Below are 12,614 nucleotides of genomic sequence, written 5' to 3' on the forward strand. Positions count from 1 at the left end.
TAATTTTTTGTCCTTTGCTTCTAACATGGGGGGAACTTCCTGTGGGAACCAGTACTTGAGCTGTGTGGTTGTTTTAAGTTGCTACTTTGCTGCTGTTTTCCTAGGGAAGGCTTTTTGTGCAGCTCAGGGTTTAATGGTTGATCTTATAGGTACTTCCGGCTCTCCAGAGACCCGGTGGATCCGTGTTCTGTAGAATCTCTGATCTGGGCCTAAGTTTTATCATCAAACTGCACCCCACGCAATTCTGCATTCCTGACCAGTCTCCTCTGAGTGGTCCTGTGCTGACTGGGGGGCAGATCAGCTGTCCATGCTGTGTCCCAGTGTTCCCCTGGTGGGCCTGTCTCCCCCACCGCCCGTGCTGCAAACACTTCCCATGGGACGCGCCCTTCGCCGGTCCCTTGCAATGACTTGCAGGCCTCTGAGTGGCTCCCTTTTTTCAGTTGTTCTGGCTCCTCGCTCCTGCGTGGGTCCGCAGGAACCCTATTAGTGGTCTTGTTGTCCTGGGGGCCGCCAAGGCCCTCTTCTCCCCTGCTGCGTCCCAGTAACTCCATCTGAAGGGCACAGCTGTGGTTTCTGCCGGCTCCTGCTCCATGCGCTCAGCAGCTCGAGCCTTAAAGCAGCCACGGCCCGAAATGCTCAGAGCAGCTTTTTCTTTCTCTCATTGTAGTTTCTCCCACCTTCATGAACTCTGTAGGTCTCTCCTCCTCTTCCGCTGAGCTCCAGCGGCCCTGGCTTGGCTGATGTTACATTTTCATAGTTGTAAATTGGTTGATTTGTGGGAGAGAGTGACGCTGGGGACCATCTATTCCGCTATCTTGATTGGATCCTCCTTGATGGCTTTCTTCTTCATTTGTTCTGTAATTTGGGTTCCCAAGTTTTTTAAATTGAAGTATAATTTACAAAAATAAAATGCACAGATTTTATGGGTACAGTTTGATGTGATTTGACAAATGTGTACTTTTGTATAAACATATCTAAATCAATTAAGAAACATTTCTTTAAAAAAATCTAGAAATATCTATTTCACTTCAATTTCTGAAGAATATTTTCACTGAATATAAGATTCTCAACTGATAGGTCAGTTGCTATTTTCATTGTTATTTTATTATATATAACATATGTTTGTTTCCCCTTTGGCTGCTTTTAGTATTTCTCTTCACCTTTGGTTTTCAGCAGTTTGACTACGATGTGCTAGGTATGGGTTTTCTTTGTATTTATCTGATTTGGGGTTTGCTAAGCTTCCCCAAGAAGTGGGTTGATGTATTTAATCAAATTTGGAAAAATTTCAGCCAATGTTTAATCAAATAATTTTCTGTTCCTTTCTCTCCTTTTCTTTTGGATTCTGATTACGGATGTTATATCAATTATTCTCCCTGTGCTGTAGTTTAGATAATTTCTATTGAGCCATCTTAAAGGTCATTAATTTTTTCTTCTGTTGTGTCTAATCTACTTTCCATTCCCTCCAACTAATAAATATTTATTTATGTATTTATTATTTTTAATGACCTTCCTTGGAAAAAACATTCCCTCTGATAAATTTTTAATTTCATATATTGTATTTTTCAGTTCTAGAATTTCTATTTGATTCTTTTTTTAGAGCTTCCATATCTCTCTCCAAACTCCCCATCTCCTCACCTATATCCATTTTTACCTGGAGATACTTTAACATGTTTATCATAATTACTTTAGAGTCCTTATCTGCTAATTCCAGTATCTGGGTCATCTATGGGTATGATTATTTTTTCTCTTGACCATGGGTCACATTTTCTATTTTTTCCTCATTTCTAGTAGTTTTTGATTGTATAATGGACATTATGCATGATACCTTGTGGGATTTAAGATTTTGTTACCTTCTTTTGAAGAATGCTGTTTTCATTCCAAAAGGCAGTTAAATTGTTGGCAAATACCTCATTCTTGTGGAGGCATGGTTTCAGGTTTTGTTAGGGTTGCTTAGTCCTCAGATGTAATCTTTACTCCCAAGGTGTGGCCCTTATAGGGTTTCAGTGAAAAAAAGCTCAGGTGTTTACTAGGCCCTTCTAACTTGGCATAACTGAAATTCCAAACTATGTCTGCCAGGAAAAGGTAACTGCTATAATCTATGTTCACCTGCCAGCTATTATTTTCCCCTGGGTTCCTTGTAGTCTCATCCTGCACAACTGCAATTTAGTAGCCAGCCAAAGATTTAAGGGGAGTTTGTATATGGATTTTGAGACATCTCCTTTTGTGGTTCTCTCCTTTGTGGGATTTTCTCCTTCAATATTCAGCCTCTCTGTGAGCCCCAAACTCTTATCTCTAACTCCTCAGCCCAAGGTGGCTGCTTTCTGCTTGAACTCTATTCCCCATGAAAGGGGACTGAGAGTGCCTGTGAGGAAAAAGTAGATAAATGTGGCTATTCCGTGGGGTTTTTATCTTTCAAGAGATGTAGCCCCTCCTGTACTTGACCACTCTCCAGTGCCTTCAAAACAATTGTTCTTTTATATTTTGTGCAGAGTTCATAATTGGTATTGACAGAGGGGTTATTCTGATACAGGCTACTCCACCATTACCAGAAGCTAGAACTATGTGCTCAAGTTTAATTTCAAACATTTCGCAGATTTCAAATTTATTCAATCTCTAAACTGGGTCATTATTGGCTAACACTCCATCACCAGTTGTAAAGATATCTCAATTTTCTTATACAAGGTAATAATCTGAATCCTTTAGAAAGGATAGGATGGTGTTAGCTTTAGCTAAACATCATCTGACAAAAACATCTGGAACTTCCTTCTGGTCCAACTGAACGATTCTCTTCCCTTTTCCCTTCTTGATTTCTGAGCTGCAGCTCACAAAACCAGCCATTGCTTTTTAGAACTCTCCCTCTCTGGCTTCTATATGGAGTTCTTTCATTCTGTGCTTCTGAATGCCCTTCTTATATGTTTTCTTCACTGTTTCTTCAGCCATTAATTGTGCATATGCTCCAAGGCTCAGTTCTTGGCCCCTTGTTTTTCCTCCTATACTTGATATCAGGAAAACAACTATTTGAACTTCTTCTGTAAAGAAATATTTTTGTATGAAACAGGAGACTCACTAAGCAGGAACCTCTACCAATCCAAAGGTGCTTCAAAATAAACTGTCCACAGGTGAACATTTGGATGGCCAAATAGTCCACAATGATTTATTCTGCAATGAATTGTTGCTACTGGTTGTTTAGTAGAAGGGATAGGAGACCAAAGGCAAAGGAGATTCTTTTAATTCCAGGAGCTTGAGGTATCTCTAGATTAGAAGGAACTTTGTAATAGTGCTTCCTTTCCCAGAGGTAGTTTTCCAGATGGAATACCATTTAAAGATGAAATTATAAAGAAACACAACTTTCTTTTAATCCAGCAGGAAGAAAATCAGAGTAAAGTGGTATTTTACTTATTTAAAAACCAGATACTTAATGATAAAATATTTCCACTCCATGCATAATAATTTGTTCCTACCTGTTGTTAAAATTGGTACAGTAAGTAAGGTTTCTACAGCCCAACTGGCAAGGTTCCCGGACATCTGCTAAACAGGTCAACATCGACACTTCCACTGGGTTATATTCACAAAAGCGATCAAACTCTTGCCAACTCTGCGTATTGCCCCAGCTCATGCTATAAAGTTTAGTGCACAGTTCCCTGAAACAAAAGCGCAAATGCAGAAACATAGAGATGAGCCAAATGAGTAAATATGTGATTTGCACAAAACTCAAACTCTATGAACAATATACTTTGGAACATAAGTAAGAAAAAATGTGTAAAAAACAAGACTACCTCCTAGAATTTAAAGCCAGAAAAAGTTATCTTTTCCATGAAAAATCGTTAGGTATTCTTTTATCATCCATCTCTTTTCTTTTTGCCATGATTGCTAGAAAGCTCAGTGCTAAATTTAATGTTCCATTATGGGATTTGTACATCCTTAGTTCTTGGCACAATTATTTCCCCTATCTCTTTCTGTTCTCTTTTTTACCTTTACTTAAAGTGAAGCACATAGTTTTGCCTACACAAAGATATATTCTCTTACATTTATGTTCAATCACAGGAGGTAAAAGTAAAACTGTGACATAGTCCTACTTCTTTTAAGAAGCATTATAGACTCAGGGCTCACCAATTTCTCCCTGAAAAATTACCCCAAAGCCACTTATATTCCTTAAGATATTTCAAGCCTTCTATATACTATTGTAGTTAATACAAGATATTCTTATTTCCAGTACTCGATGACTACAAAGCAACTTAAGTGTGTGTATATAGCTAAAAGAATCTGCACCATCTGCAAAGTGTTTTCATACATTACATTCATTAGTTTAATTTTTTATTTACAAAAGTAATACATGTTCATTATACAAAAATTTCATATTATAAAGAAATAAAAAACAAAAATTTCATGTTATTGAAATATATAAAGTCACAAGTAAAAATTCTCCACTCTGCTTACATTTTGACTCTCTAAACCCTGTGGGGGTGGTTATCTTTGCTTTTATGTTTTCTTCATTCATTCTGCCAACGTTTATTTAGTGCCTGTTTTGTGTGAGGGCCTGTTCGAGGCACTGAAAATGCAGTGGTGAATAAAACAGACAATGTCCCTGCTCCCAATGTAGCTTACACATTACGGGGATGAGGAAGCTGAGATCAAGTTACGGTAAATATCTTGATTTGGAAACCAGTCCTTTCTCTAGTCCTCAATTTCCTACATTTACCTTGGACAGACTATTTAACATCTCAGAGTTACTTTCTTACATGTAAAATAGAAATTACACAAACTTCCCCAATTATTTCATGAGGTTTTATGAAGATCAAATCTGATGGAAATGAAAGCATTCAGCGGACTATAAAACTCTACATGCTGTAAGAGAGAGGAAACAGCATTTCTTACTGAAGTTTCTCCAGGAGTACATAGCCATTCTAATCTCCAGTGACTTTACGTAGGCATAAACTCTTTCAGGGCATTCAAAGAACTATTCAGCATACCTCCAATAAATACTTGTACATTTATTAACTTCTATAAGCAACCCAATTTCCTTAATTAAAGGGCTGACTTAATTTCCCCTTAAGCCCTTTTGTTAATTTTCTTTGGATATTTTTCAGATTTTTCATATCTTTGGTAAAGTTTGATAAGCTCTTCCAGGTACAATTTTTTGCTAAAGTCCATCTAATTTAGAAATCAGAGGAAAGATAGTTTTACTCCTGGTATCTCATATTCACTTCAGGAAATCCTAGTAATGTGGTCTCTTTTTACTCAAAATGTCTCTAATAAAGCAAACTTCTATTTCATCTGTGTTCTGTCATGACCTTAGTTATCTCCATTTATTCTTGTCTCTACACTGTGTTTCCTCCATCCTATACTTGTATTGTTAATTTTCTATCCCTAAGCCTATCACCCAAGTGAATGCCAATACACTGCTATTTAAATACTACCCCTGGGCCGAGCCCGTGGCGCACTTGGGAGAGTGCAGCGCTGGGAGCGCAGTGACGCTCCCACCGCGGGTTCGGATCCTATATAAGAATGGCCGGTGCACTCACTGGCTGAGTGCCGGTCACGAAAAAGACAAAAATAAATAAATAAATAAATAAATACTACCTCTGGTTATTCACCAATACAACAAAAGGTTGGGTAAGTTCAAACATCATAATTTAATAAAGAAACTATTCCTTAGATGTCAGATCAAAACATCTTCTAAACTGTAAGCTTACTCAATGATCTCCATGAGGGTAGAATCCATATTGTGTCACCTTTAAATACCTATTGCCCTGCCAATGCTAATACTCCACACCCCAAAACACAGTGCTTTTAGCACTCAATGTACAAAATAATGCATTATACAATGCTCAATAAATATTTGCTGGATGAAAGAATGAAAGATTTTATATCTTCTAAACACTAAGCCTACACCATGCAAGAATATAACACACATTTGCTAGGCTTAAAATTATTAATTAAAATGTTATTTTTCTGCTGATTTTAATAAAGGCAAATAAGATACTGACCTACATGTTGAAGTGTTTGCTTTAGAACAACAATGCAATTTAGCCCCATCGAGGCCTGTAGAAGGAGGAGGGTGTACAGTGACTCCAGGGTGAACGGACTGTGAGCTTTCAAGAAAACACTGCCAAAGAGGATCTTGAGGCAAGGGCTGGGTCTTGCAACCCTCAATGAGACCATCAACAATCTCCATTTCTGTTTTCTTAGACATCAGAATTCTCTTGCAGGCATTTTGGCAAGCATGGTCTTCAGCTCTATCACAGCAATATAAACCTGTATTTTCAGAATATAAGTGGCCTAATTAGCTGATTTTATATCATGCACTGCTCAGAACAGAAGAACATGGCAGTGTAGCAGAAATCATGACTACTCTTATATGTTATATGTCAAATCTGCAGAAAACAGATTCTCTCTCTATTACTTTGCAGCATAGCAAGTAGATGAGGAGCTAAAGGTGGACAAGGTATCTACTACCAGAATTCATCACCATCCCCAATCATGGGATCTTTAGCACCATCCTTACAAAAATGAAATGCCACCCTAAACCTAAGAAGTCCTCATGTGAAAGGTATTTTATGTTCCTATAAAAGGTACTGTATATCAAACTGGAATTATTTCCTGGTAGAAACAACTACCTAAAAGGGATTATGTTCTTGACAAGACAGAGATGACTAATTCTCATAGCAACAAATGCAAATACCATATTTCCTCATATTCCAGGACAGCATAAGCACACACACACACACACACACACAAATATGTTAATTAACGTAAGTTGTAATTTAAATAATACAATAGCAAAGTCTGACAAGATATCAGTTTGCTTCTGCCTTTAATTTTCTACAAAGAACGAGAAAATTAAAGAACACTTTCAATCAGACTATAAGATTTGAGAGGGTTTCTTTGAAGTAATTTTCTCAGGTGTCTTTGACTTTAGCAGAAACCTATTCAAACATGTCAGTTTGTAGCCTTCTTTTCCAGATTCCTCTGTGTTAGCACAGACATTAGAGATGTTTGTTCTTCTATCCTTAAAATCTCTCTCTGTTTTTGTTTTCAGCTGCTATCTGCTTAGCTCCAGCAGCACTTTTGTATAGCTTAAATGTCAGAGAACACAGATCTGCCTTTAAAACATATGAAGACTATTTGTGGCAAATACTTAATCCTCTGATTTCTACCACACAGCCACACCAAAGAATGTCAAAAGCCTTAGAGTTCTGATTTAGATGGTGGCCAAACAAGGCACACAACAAAAACAAATCTTTTGACATCCCAGGGTAAATCAAAATATTGGCATCTGGCTTATAAATCAGTCTTTTGTCAGTTTGGTTAATCAGTCAGTTCTTCAAAATCTGATAACCTTTAGATGAAGAAAATGGATTTCAGGATGTATAAAAAGCTAAGACTCTGAGGACCCCCATAAGGTACAGGTTCATTAGGAAACCCTGATTTAAAAAAACAATAAGGCTCTCTTCTCATTTTTATGATTTTTTATTACAAAAGTAATAACTGCTCACTGGTAAAAATTCAAACAGAAATATATAATGTGGAACAATTAGGTATATAACTAAAAATGTATCACATTATACCTTAGTTCTGTAACTTGTTCTTTTTCTCTTTTTGCTTAATATATCTTGAACTCCTTTCTTTTCTTTCTTTCTTTTTTTTTTTAAATAAATAGATCACTAAATACTATGATGATTATTTTTTTTTTTTGGGTGGCTATCCAATATGGGGATCAGAACCCTTGATGTTGGTGTTATAACACTGTGCTCTAACCAGCTGAGCTAACCGGCCAGCCTTGGACTTCTTTCTATATAAATATATTCCTTTCTTTTTGTTGGTTGTAAAGTGTTTTTATTATATATCATAATTTATTATATATATAATATATGATATATATTTATTATATATCATAATTTGTTTAATCAATCTTAATCGATACCCTATTAATGGATGTTTAGGTTATTTTTTATTTTCTCTAATACAACAGTGTTATAGTAAACATCCTTTACATGCAATACACAAAATATTTTCACAAATTTCTGTAAGTTTTCTTGCTGAATAATTTCTGAGAAATAGAATTGCTAGATCAAAAGGTATGATCATTTGAAATTCTAATGGTCATCACCCAACTTCCTTCAAAATATCTATACCAATAAACTCTCCCACCCTCAGAATAGAGAATTCCTGTTTCCTCATACCCTTGACAGTCTCACCTTTCTTGGCACCTTTTAGTTGTGACAATAATGTCCAATCTTCCAAATCTAAACACCAAAGGAAGTCTGCTGTTCCCCAAATGACCCAGACTGCAGATTTCTATAAGAATGTATCACTTACTTTTTATAAACTCTTTTACCAAAGATTGAAATGAAAGGAATATGTCTTTTTTACTTACTGTCTGTGGGGTTCCTCATTGGATAAGATTGGGTATAATTGTTCACACAGTGTATTAATTGTGGACTAATAGAGGCACAATAATTTTCCACTGCTTTGATCTGAGATGGACCAGGAGAAGAATCTGTTCGAAAAATGGCTTGACAGTATTCTCGGCAGTTTGTGTGATGACCTGCATAACTGCAACAAACTGAGCCCACTATGGGGAAAAAAGATGACAATGAAATGGAAACAGCTTTTTGTTAACATTAAACCATCATCATAATGATTGAACAATGTCTTTCTGAATTTGAGAAATAAAACTATGCCATAGAAGACACACACTTAAAATCAGCACTAATGTAGGCATAGTCATGGGACATTCAAGTGCTCACTGGTATAAAAAAGCCATTATTCGTCAATTTATAGTCTACAGTTCAGTGGCTCTCCACAGGAGCAGTACCACCCCCGTGGAAGAGTCTGGATGCACGTGGAAGTACTGTATTTCTGGTTGTCATGATGACTTGGGGACTACTGTTGGCATTTAGTGCACAGTGGTCAGGGCTGCTAAATGTCCTGCAATGCACGGAACAGTCTCACACAACCAAAACTGTCTCTCCAAATGCCAAGAGTGCCCATGTCGAGAACCACTGAAACAGCTTCTTTTGGTGTTAGATTTGTGGAGGTTTGTAAACAAAGCAAAGCAAAGCAAAACAAACAAAACCAAAATAAAACAAAACCCCAAATGCTTCACATTTATAAAATAGAACGAGTAAAAACTAAAAGATACCAGGATCACTTAATAAATGTGTCAACTGTATAACTGTATATCTTGAAACAAAATCCCAAAAGTTCTATAGGGTTTGAACATCTGTAAAATATGCCTCAATTGAGATAGTCTTCACCTCACAATTGATATGAACTGCTTCAATACTGAAAACTAAAACTCATTTGAAATAAATATGACTCTAGATTTATGTATTTAAAAAAAAATCAGTATCAGTGGGCTGCCATTTAAAGTATCTAGTAAGACTGTATGAGTCACTGGGGGTGCAGATGTGGGATTTATAATGGAGAAGAGCAAGAGACCTTCACAGGGGCCTAAGCGGATCTGTGGGAAGCTGAAGGGAGCCAGGGTAGAGGTGTGGCAGGAAGAGGTTGAGAGAAAGGCAGGTAGGAAATCCCTGATAATTATTAGAGATGGATATGGAGGAACCCATCAGGTTTCTGGTGAATTCCATATACCAATGAGCAGAGAATTCAGGTGACTTCCAGAAATAATGACAATGATAACGATAAAATCATACACAAATTAACTAAACTATGACTGAACTAACTGATATAGAACAAGACTAGACCAGGAAACTGTTCCATATCTACTGCGCCATTTGTTTTTGACTTGCAATTACTAGCAAACTTACTGTACCCATTGCTGAAGAGTTAATTTTCATCACAAAGAACAATTATGAATGGCTACATTTATTACTGTAAGCCTCAATGAGGATAAATTGGGGATGGTGTTGGGGAATGATGAGGACAGAAAGGACAAGACACCCATCTTCTGATTCCCCCCTCAGGCTGGCTTCCTCACCAGTGTTGGAGGACATAAGATTACGTGCCGGAGACTATCCAGGAAATCCTGAATTAAGCACCAGTTAGAAAGGATAGAAGATAAAGTACAGACAGCTAATGTTTCTTATTATCCTTGGATATACCCCCACCAAACTAATCTGAATACATCTTTGTTCCTCAGATGTGTTTTTCCATTTCTAACTGCTCTCATTGTTCTCTTTACCTGGAATACCCTCTCTCCCATCTCCATTGTTCACATCTTGGCCATCCTTCAAGGCCCAGCTCAGCTACCAACACCATGAAGTTACCTCTAAGCTACCCTGCAGCATGTGATCCCTCCTTTCTCTGAACTCTTACAGCACTTTGTCAGTGACACTATCTCATAACCTACTATGTCCCAGAGTTCTTGTGTACAGGTCATGTCCCCCACAGATGTGGGTCTGCCCCACACCGAGCAAGTACTCAATCAAAGTCTGCTGAATGAACTGATAGGCAGCCTTCAGCAAGTTTTACAGTGTGTAATGTGGGTGTGCTTAACTTCTGAAAGTGATCCTATCTACTGGGTCAAGATCTTCCTCTGGCACATCCAGCTGTAGTATCTGCTTTGTAAATCTTTGATTAGGACATGGGAATTGTTATAATATATGAATGACCTGAACACCCGGAGAAAAGAGCCTATCAGAATCTTGCTGTGCACATTCCCTCAGATGGCTTATTAGCCTAAGTTTTTTTTTTTTTTTGTCGTTTTTTTTTTTTTGTGACCGGCACTCAGCCAGTGAGTGTACCGGTCAGTCCTATATAGGATCCGAACCCGCGGCGGGAGCGTCGCCGCGCTGCCAGCGCAGCACTCTACCAAGTGCGCCACGGGCTCGGCCCTAGCCTAAGTTATAATGCCAGGGTCTTGGCAATATTTGTACAGCTAATGTTCTGTAAACTGTGTTTTCCTCTTTGAACTGCTTGTATATAACCGTTGACAATAATACTTACTTTCATTTCTGCTAATGCAACTGAAAAGAGCATTCTGTAAATTAAAGAAAAACAAACAAATTAACAACCAGACAGAATTTCTAATTTTATTCTACTTTATGTTACATGGAAATCAGGATATCAAACTATTTAATTCTTCTCTAAGTCCAAGTCTGAAAACAGATGCTATAAAAATGCCAACCAAGGAAACAGGGAAACTATCTTCCAACATATATTGGGGATCAAGATGATCACCCCCAGCCATAAGCAAACCAAGTTTATGTAAAGCTGTATCAATGTGTGTGGGGTGAGTGGGGACTACAATGTATTAATCTCAATTATTTCTTGCAGGACATAAAAAAACTTTCCAAAAAAAATCTAATAAAGGATATTTACATACTTCATATAACCACTACATTTTAGAATTGAAAAGATCCTAGAGATCACCTCTAATTGTTCTCAAACATGGCTGTTTGAAGCAAACATCCAAGTCATGAAGTTTGCTTCATGGCCAAAGTTAAGGGCTTCCCATGCCTTATCCTAGACTACAGAATCAGAATCTGAGTGTGGGGCACAGAAATCTAAATTTTAAAAAAAGATGGTTCTTATGTAGCCATCCTGGGATCAGAGTTTGAGAATCTCCTTACCATTTTACAGATGAAGAAACCGTTTCCTCAGCAGGGGAAAGAGACCTGCCCCTGGTCACAGAGCAAGTCTGACAGCTGGCTGGTTAGCTCAATTGGTTAGATCATGGTGCTAATAACACCAAGGTCAAGGTCTCAGATCCCCCATACCAGCCAGCCACCAAAAAAAATAAATAAATAAAAATAAAAATATAAATAAATAAATAAATAAATAAATAAATAAATAAATAGAAAAAACAGAGCCTGAGAGTAGAATTAGTGTTTCTAGAGCTTTAGTTACTGTTCAGAAAAAATCACTTTGTATTAAAGTCATTGTAAGGAAAATAAGAGGAAAACAGAAGCAAAAAAGACAAAAATGAAAAACTACTTATACAAAGACATTTGGATATTCAGGTCCTGTCAGCTATGATTAATATCACTCACAATTGTAAGAAAAACAATTCTTAAAAGAAATAATATGGGCATAAATAAAAGGTGGATGGAAGTTAAGTGCACTCTTCCTCTTTGATTTAGATGATTCTGGCTTTTAATTGTAGCTGAATCACAAGCCAGAGAGGTGGTCTGAACTTGTTAAAGAACCAGCTTTACTGACATTCAAAACCTAGCTTCAAAGATCCACCTATGTAGTTGTATGAGGCTGTACTGCACTCATTTTCTGCACTAAATAATATTCCATTGTAGGAATAAGCCACACTTGATTTGTCCACTTAAAGCAAAACAAAATAAAACAAAAAAACCCTCGGGCGTCATAGATAAAGGATAATGAATTCACCCACTATAAATTCTTTCTGCTAGAGATCTTGTCAAGCAATATAGACATTGTGAAAAAGTAAATATTTTAGTGTTCTCTCTTCACTCATGTTTCCTTGTTTTAGGGTGACTGTTTAGCTACCTATTATACACAGCTCTCTACTTGGTTTCACTGCTCTCAGGAACACATAAAATGATCTCAATCAATATTAAAAAAGTAATGTGTTACCAACTTTCCACCCGCTTTGACTGGGTGAAGGCAATTCTCATTGCCCTTCTCTTTCTAATAATCTGGGTGTTCCTTTTAGTTTTGCCTTTTTTGATCTT

General features: G+C 37.2%; 1 protein-coding gene across 4 annotated transcripts in view; it reads right to left on the reverse strand.

The window, feature by feature from the left end:
• Positions 1–12,614, reverse strand: part of RECK (reversion inducing cysteine rich protein with kazal motifs) — a 67,356-nt gene that overhangs the window by 20,739 nt on the left and 34,003 nt on the right. For 2 of the 4 annotated variants that reach the window (XM_063082164.1, XM_063082163.1), the window contains exons 7-10: positions 10,915–10,948; positions 8,378–8,575; positions 5,988–6,255; positions 3,462–3,641 (exon numbers count right to left, since the gene is read on the reverse strand). In XM_063082164.1, coding sequence (XP_062938234.1) covers positions 3,462–3,641; positions 5,988–6,255; positions 8,378–8,575; positions 10,915–10,948 — 680 coding nt within the window. Of the gene's footprint in view, positions 1–3,461; positions 3,642–5,987; positions 6,256–7,077; positions 7,104–7,341; positions 7,425–8,377; positions 8,576–10,914; positions 10,949–12,614 lie in introns of those variants that run through there. The other 2 variants (XM_063082166.1, XM_063082165.1) reach the window with 2 other exon arrangements.

The sequence above is a fragment of the Cynocephalus volans genome, chromosome 17 (genome assembly GCF_027409185.1).
Source record: "Cynocephalus volans isolate mCynVol1 chromosome 17, mCynVol1.pri, whole genome shotgun sequence".
Taxonomy (NCBI): domain Eukaryota; kingdom Metazoa; phylum Chordata; class Mammalia; order Dermoptera; family Cynocephalidae; genus Cynocephalus; species Cynocephalus volans.